The sequence below is a fragment of the Apium graveolens genome, chromosome 8, assembly GCF_009905375.1.
Source record: "Apium graveolens cultivar Ventura chromosome 8, ASM990537v1, whole genome shotgun sequence".
NCBI lineage: Eukaryota > Viridiplantae > Streptophyta > Magnoliopsida > Apiales > Apiaceae > Apium > Apium graveolens.
Window position 1 is genome coordinate 185,288,962 of NC_133654.1, and position 5,805 is coordinate 185,294,766.

Genomic DNA, 5,805 nt, shown 5'->3' on the forward strand with positions numbered 1-5,805 from the left:
CCCTTGTACTACTTTAATAAAACAAATTTGTTTCATTTGTTTCATATTACTTTATTACTTTTAAACATAATTTTGTATTTTAATAATAAAATAATTCATATAGTACAAGAATGATGTAAAATTAGTGTCAATAGATTGGAATTAAATTTGGAGATAATGTAATTTTTACGCTATTTTGATGTAATATTTTTTACTCCCCCACAAGTCCGCGCAATTTTTAGATTTGAGAAACTCTCAGAAGACTTCATACCCGCTGAATTTAAGGGTCACTTAAATTCAAGAGAATTGCTTAGATTTCGCAACGTACAACGTGTTTGACACCCAAAAGAAACAACTCTCCGGTATAAACACTTAACTTGATAATCAAAAAGGTTACTAAACTGGCTGAAAGCCTGAAATTACAAAAAGAAAATTGAAATGTTGTATGAAATTCAAGTAGTCGACTTCTCAAATTTCATAGATACAAGTTCAATGCACGGGCTTTGGAATATATGGCCCATATTTCACTTAGAAATAGTAGAATTTGGGCTCACAAGTAGCATTATCACAAATATCACGGAGCTCAGTTTTCATTTACAGATGTGAAAGGGAAATGGAACAAAGCCATTGAATAGTCTTTATCACAATTAACTTTCTTTACATAACCCACAGAATGAGATTTACAGTTCAAACCTCACCCCCAATCATCAGCTGAATAATCAACTTACAAGCCTTAATACAATACAAAATGGATGGTAAAAATAAAACTTACTGCAGGCGGGTGGTAAAAGTCCACCACTGCCAACTTCCTGTCTTTAGACAGAAGGGGCAATTTGGAAAACAGGACACAAATGTCAAGGCATACCCTGTTTCTCATATTACAGGGTACCCTAGTAAAAACCAACTTAATATAAGTATTAAAGGACCAAAAAGCCCTCCCCCCTAACTAAAATACCTAAAAAACTAATACAATATAAAGTCACAATACTAATACTAGTGACAATATAAGTAAAAAAACATAGGAATTTTCCAAGTTGCAGCCTGCATTAATCCGAGTATCTGATGGTTGCTAGTGGAATTGAGCTCCACTGAATGTCTGACCAAAGGACCAACTAGCAGGAGCAACATTGTTTGAAATAACAGTTCTTCCATCACTTGTGGTAACTTTGAAAGACAAAGATTGACCATTTAGATAGTTGTTGCTTTGCCAGTTTTGTCCCCAGTTTCTTGACATTGGTTGCCAACCAGTTCTTGATCCTTTGATGGCTACAGTATGAACATCTCCAGCACCACCAACATTTGTTACCAAAACCAAGTTGAAGTAAGAGTGACCATTGATTTGAAACCTTATGCCTCCCCTCCTTTGACATGGCACCCTTCAGAAACCCAAGATTTGTTACTTGTGAAATCAAGAAAATGTCACTGATAGTAAAAACTACTGTAAGAAGAAAGTTTTTGGGCTTACCTTCTGTAGGAAACAGGGACTATGCCAGCTTTATATTGAGCAATGTGTTGAAAAATAGGTTGAGAGAGGTCAAAGTGTTGGTTGGGAGGATTACACCAACCTCCATCACTGTTAGGTGGACAGAAATTAGTGGCTGTGACCATAATGGAGCCAGGCAGACACCATTGATTGTCATTAACACACTTAATCTCATAGCAAGATCCACAGCTTAAACCATTGTTAAACAGAGCTGTACTTAAAGCTGCAGTATTTGTTCCATAACCCTGGCTATATAAATTTCCATATCCACAAGCCCCACCTATAAAACATAAACAAGTACCAAACCAAATGATTAGAACAAAGTCAAAAAATTAAATTAAATATATATTTTTTGTTTTATTTTGTTTGTTTTTTTACATACCCATTGTGCCTGAGGCATCACCCCCACCATAGAAGGTTGCATGAGCACCAGACCAACCTCCATATCCATGAACAGATGAGACCATTATTGCAACAAAGAACATTCCAAGATTCACCATTTTCCTACACATGAATGTCAAAACACATTTAGCCTAGTATAGAAAACTATAAACAAGTACACAGATGTAGCATGTATAAAAATATAAAATAGGAGACAAGATGATTACATTTTGATTAGGAAGTTGAGGAAAGGAGAGGAGATAGATGGATAAAAGAAGAAAGGAGTTGTGTGAGTGTGGAGAGTGTAGGAAGGTGCTTAGAAATTGTAAATGGTAAGGTATATTTATAGGAAAAAATGGAACGAGGGAATGCAAATTTACAAAATAGCTCTCTTTTGGCTATAGCCAGGAGTGATTGCTACGTTCAAAAATGGCCGGACCAAAATACCCTCGGATAAAGGACAGGAGTCTATCTTCTAAAAATTCTCGATTTTATTGATTAATCATCAAATTAATCAATTTACCATTCTAGGGAACTCGATCGATTTAACTTTATAATCCAATTATTCACCGCATTTTTTTCTTAAATTAATATATAGTTAAATAAATTCAGTATTTTTGTATTTTATTAAACATAATTAATTAGTATTTTATTAATCATTTTAGTTAATCATTACAAAATATCTTTACCGTCTAATTCTAATTCTCGTTTTTAGAATAAAATAAAATTTTACGTGAGAGGTAAATTTGGGATAAAAGTTAATAGTGTAGAGTGCAGGAGTATAGAATATGAAAATGAAAAAGGGTGGGTAGTAAATCTAGGAGTGGGCCAATTGATATCCGGGTGATGGTTAGAAACATATCAAGGCGCACATGCAAGCAACGACCATTTGCTGCAACAACTCTCTTTAGGCCCCCTTCTCTCTCTTTCCACTTTTTTCCGGTGTGTTTAATTCTTTGCTTCTAACTCATCCTTTTCTTCTCTTAATCCTTTTACTAATTTTTAACGTTCTACCAATCAGGGGCGGAACCAGGAATCTAACATCGGGGACCAAAATAAATAAAAGTAGAAAATATACCGATTTATTTGAGATGTGCATGCCTTTCTTTGATCAAAAAAAAAAATCAATGATCTCCTCGGTAGAAATGGTCTCCGCAATCTCCTTTTCAATATACACTATCAAATAATCCCTAAGAAATTCATCTTCCATTCAATTACGAAAACTTATTTTCACAATTTTCATAGCAGAAAAAACTCGTTCAGATGTTGCAGTAGATGCTGGAAGAGTCAAGACAAGCCTTAATAGTCTATGAACTAATGGATACATGTCAGCTTTCCCTGTGGTTACCAATCCATGACATAAATCACCAAGAGTAGACAGATTCTTCAAATCTGGATGAACCGGAACATCTAACCCATAATGTTGTAGTTCACACTGTAGATAAATTTTTTCATCTCCCAAAAAATTTTCTGGATAAAATTTTTCAGCTAACTTGCAAATGTTCTCTATGTTGAAAGACCTGTAGCAGAGAAGGGATAAACTTGTACATGTTGATATGGGCCAAGATCAATGTATACTCTCCTAATTAAATCTTTTTTATTTGGATGATAAGTCTCAATTTGTTTCCGCAAACTAGGATCACGTATTAACGAATTGAAATGAATAATTTCATCAGTGTTCTCAGAATCAATACCTTCATTAACAATCTCTGGATTTTGAGGATTTTGCTCGGAGTTTCTATTTATCCCACCAAAAATCAGAGGCTCAACTCCATCTCCAGTGACTTCAATTGAGGTGGCAGAAGGTTCTTCATCTTCACAAGTATGTTCTGTTTTTAGACTTTGGTTTTAAGCATTTTTTTTTAATTTCAAATTGTACTATCTTTATCTTATATGTTTATTTATCAAGCATTAAGATTAATGAACAAATTCCATGATTTCCATTTAATCAATATTATTTTGAATGAAATAATTAACAAAATCAATAAAATTTTGTATAATCAATTCTCAATTTCAATTTTTTTTTTAAATCTAGGGGGACCAAAAAAATTTTTGATAGTAAATTTTAAAATTTTATATTAAAATTCTGAGATTATTCCGCAGTTGACACGGACCGGGGCTCCCTTCGGTCCCCAAAGTTCCTCCCCTACTACCAATTCGTCTTTGATTACAGTTCGTCGTTTAATCACTTTGGCTTAGGTGGCAGATGTTCATCTTTTAATAGCCCGAGCATGTGTAAATGTATAATATCAAAGCATATATTGATATTTAGATTAATGGTTATTACTTATTTCGTGACGTTCGAAACTCAAATTTTTGAGGATTTTATGTGCAGAAAAAATTATCAGGAACCTAAGAAATCAGGCACCTCTAGATTATTAAGAAAAGTCCGTATTTTCCATCCCTCACCTTTCTCCTAATATATTCTTTTCTCTCTACTGGTCAGTTTTTTACCTTTCACGTGATCAAATTTACTTGTTTCATTTTTTTAGTTATATTAAAAAAAATATTTAACCTTAAATAATTGTCTCATTCATATTTTAATGCATTTTTTATTAAGTTTTTTCATGTCTCCCTCTATATATTTATTTTGAATGTTTGACTTCATAACTAATACACAGATTAACTTAAGATTTAATACAATACTTGGGGATATATGCGAAAACAAGATAAAATTTTGATTTTTTTTTGTAAATATGACATTAAAAGGGACGTAAACAACCGGCCAATAAAAAGTTGCTAATGCAGGAGAGGCAATAAACGATCTGGACTCTAACTTGGAAATGGTCAACAATTGTAATCCCCGACCATATAATTGGGTCGTTAGAACAATAAAGGGCATTGCAGTGTCCCTGAGTCGCAAGTCAGGACATATACATATGCCAATGGCCCTGTATTGTTTTTCAAAGCCAATTAATAAGCGTATTGGTAAAAGTTGTGATTTATACGAAAATCCTATTGCGGCAAGAGCCGTGGTTAATGCACTTGCACAATCCCCTTGCAAATTCAAACAAAATAAACATTAATTTTGTTGTAGAAACAGACGACTCTGGTTTGTATAATTAATTACAGAAAACGAAACAGAGAGTATACCTGCACATGGGTGATGATAATATTTCATGGGCGTACTCCACTACTTTTGTTATAACAATTCGACTTCTTAACCACCGCTATTGTATTTTATTTTCCCGACTTTTTATATTTTATTCATCCGCGTGCAGTTTTAGATTTTATAATGTTCGCATTTATACGTGGGACATAAACCAATCGATCCTACAAGCTATTTCAATAAAAATCTTTAACATAATTCTTAAAAAAATATCTAAAATAACGGATCTTAATAATTTAAAATATTTTATTATATATTTTTTTTTAAATTTGAATCTAGTAATATTATATTAAACTCTAATTATGTATGAGACGGAAATAAATATATTATTATTAAAAATAAGATAAGTAATGAAATTTAGTTTTTTATAAATAAGGCATGAGAGCAAATCGTGTAGTGTGCTAATGAGTTCCTTATAAATATTATAAAATATTAATTTTTAGTAATTTAGGATGTAATATTACATTTCAACTCCAACGATGTTCCTTATTATCTCTCCTTATTAATATTATAATAAAGGATATAGACAAGAAACGAAAAATGAGAGAAAAAAATTAAAACAAGAAATAAAAATGATTTTTATGGATAAAGATAATATAAGAGATATGGGATAAAAATAATTATAACTACGTGATAAATAAGCGCATTAATTATGCCCAATTTGGTCCAAAGATGAATCCCGGTTATTAAGGCACAACAATTAATTTATCATTAATTGGTCACAAAAGGCACATACCAAGGATTTATTATTAAATTCGTAGGTCTTGTATCAGCTCAAGTTATGACTGAGAAAACAAGTCCAAATCAGAGTCAAACTCTCAAAAGAGTAGTCCTCAAACCACACAGTCATATA

At 32.4% G+C, this 5,805-nt stretch overlaps 1 protein-coding gene across 1 annotated transcript; it reads right to left on the reverse strand.

Moving 5' to 3' along the window:
- Window positions 1–582: 582 nt before the first annotated feature.
- On the reverse strand, window positions 583–2,220 carry LOC141677494 (expansin-A15-like). The gene is made up of 4 exons (XM_074483461.1): window positions 2,071–2,220; window positions 1,845–1,966; window positions 1,445–1,742; window positions 583–1,355 (listed from the first exon to the last, which is right to left on the reverse strand). Coding segments are annotated over exons 1-4 (729 nt in total). The 5' UTR covers window positions 2,073–2,220; the 3' UTR covers window positions 583–1,048.
- Between the last annotated feature and the right edge of the window lie 3,585 nt (window positions 2,221–5,805).

Excerpts from the sequence above, each read along its gene's own strand:
- LOC141677494 (XM_074483461.1), bottom strand. Across the intron at positions 1,743-1,844 it reads TGATGCCTCAGGCACAATGG|GTGGGGCTTGTGGATATGGA; the intron begins GTATGTAAAAAA and ends TATGTTTTATAG. Across the intron at positions 1,356-1,444 it reads GTCCCTGTTTCCTACAGAAG|GGTGCCATGTCAAAGGAGGG; the intron begins GTAAGCCCAAAA and ends GGGTTTCTGAAG.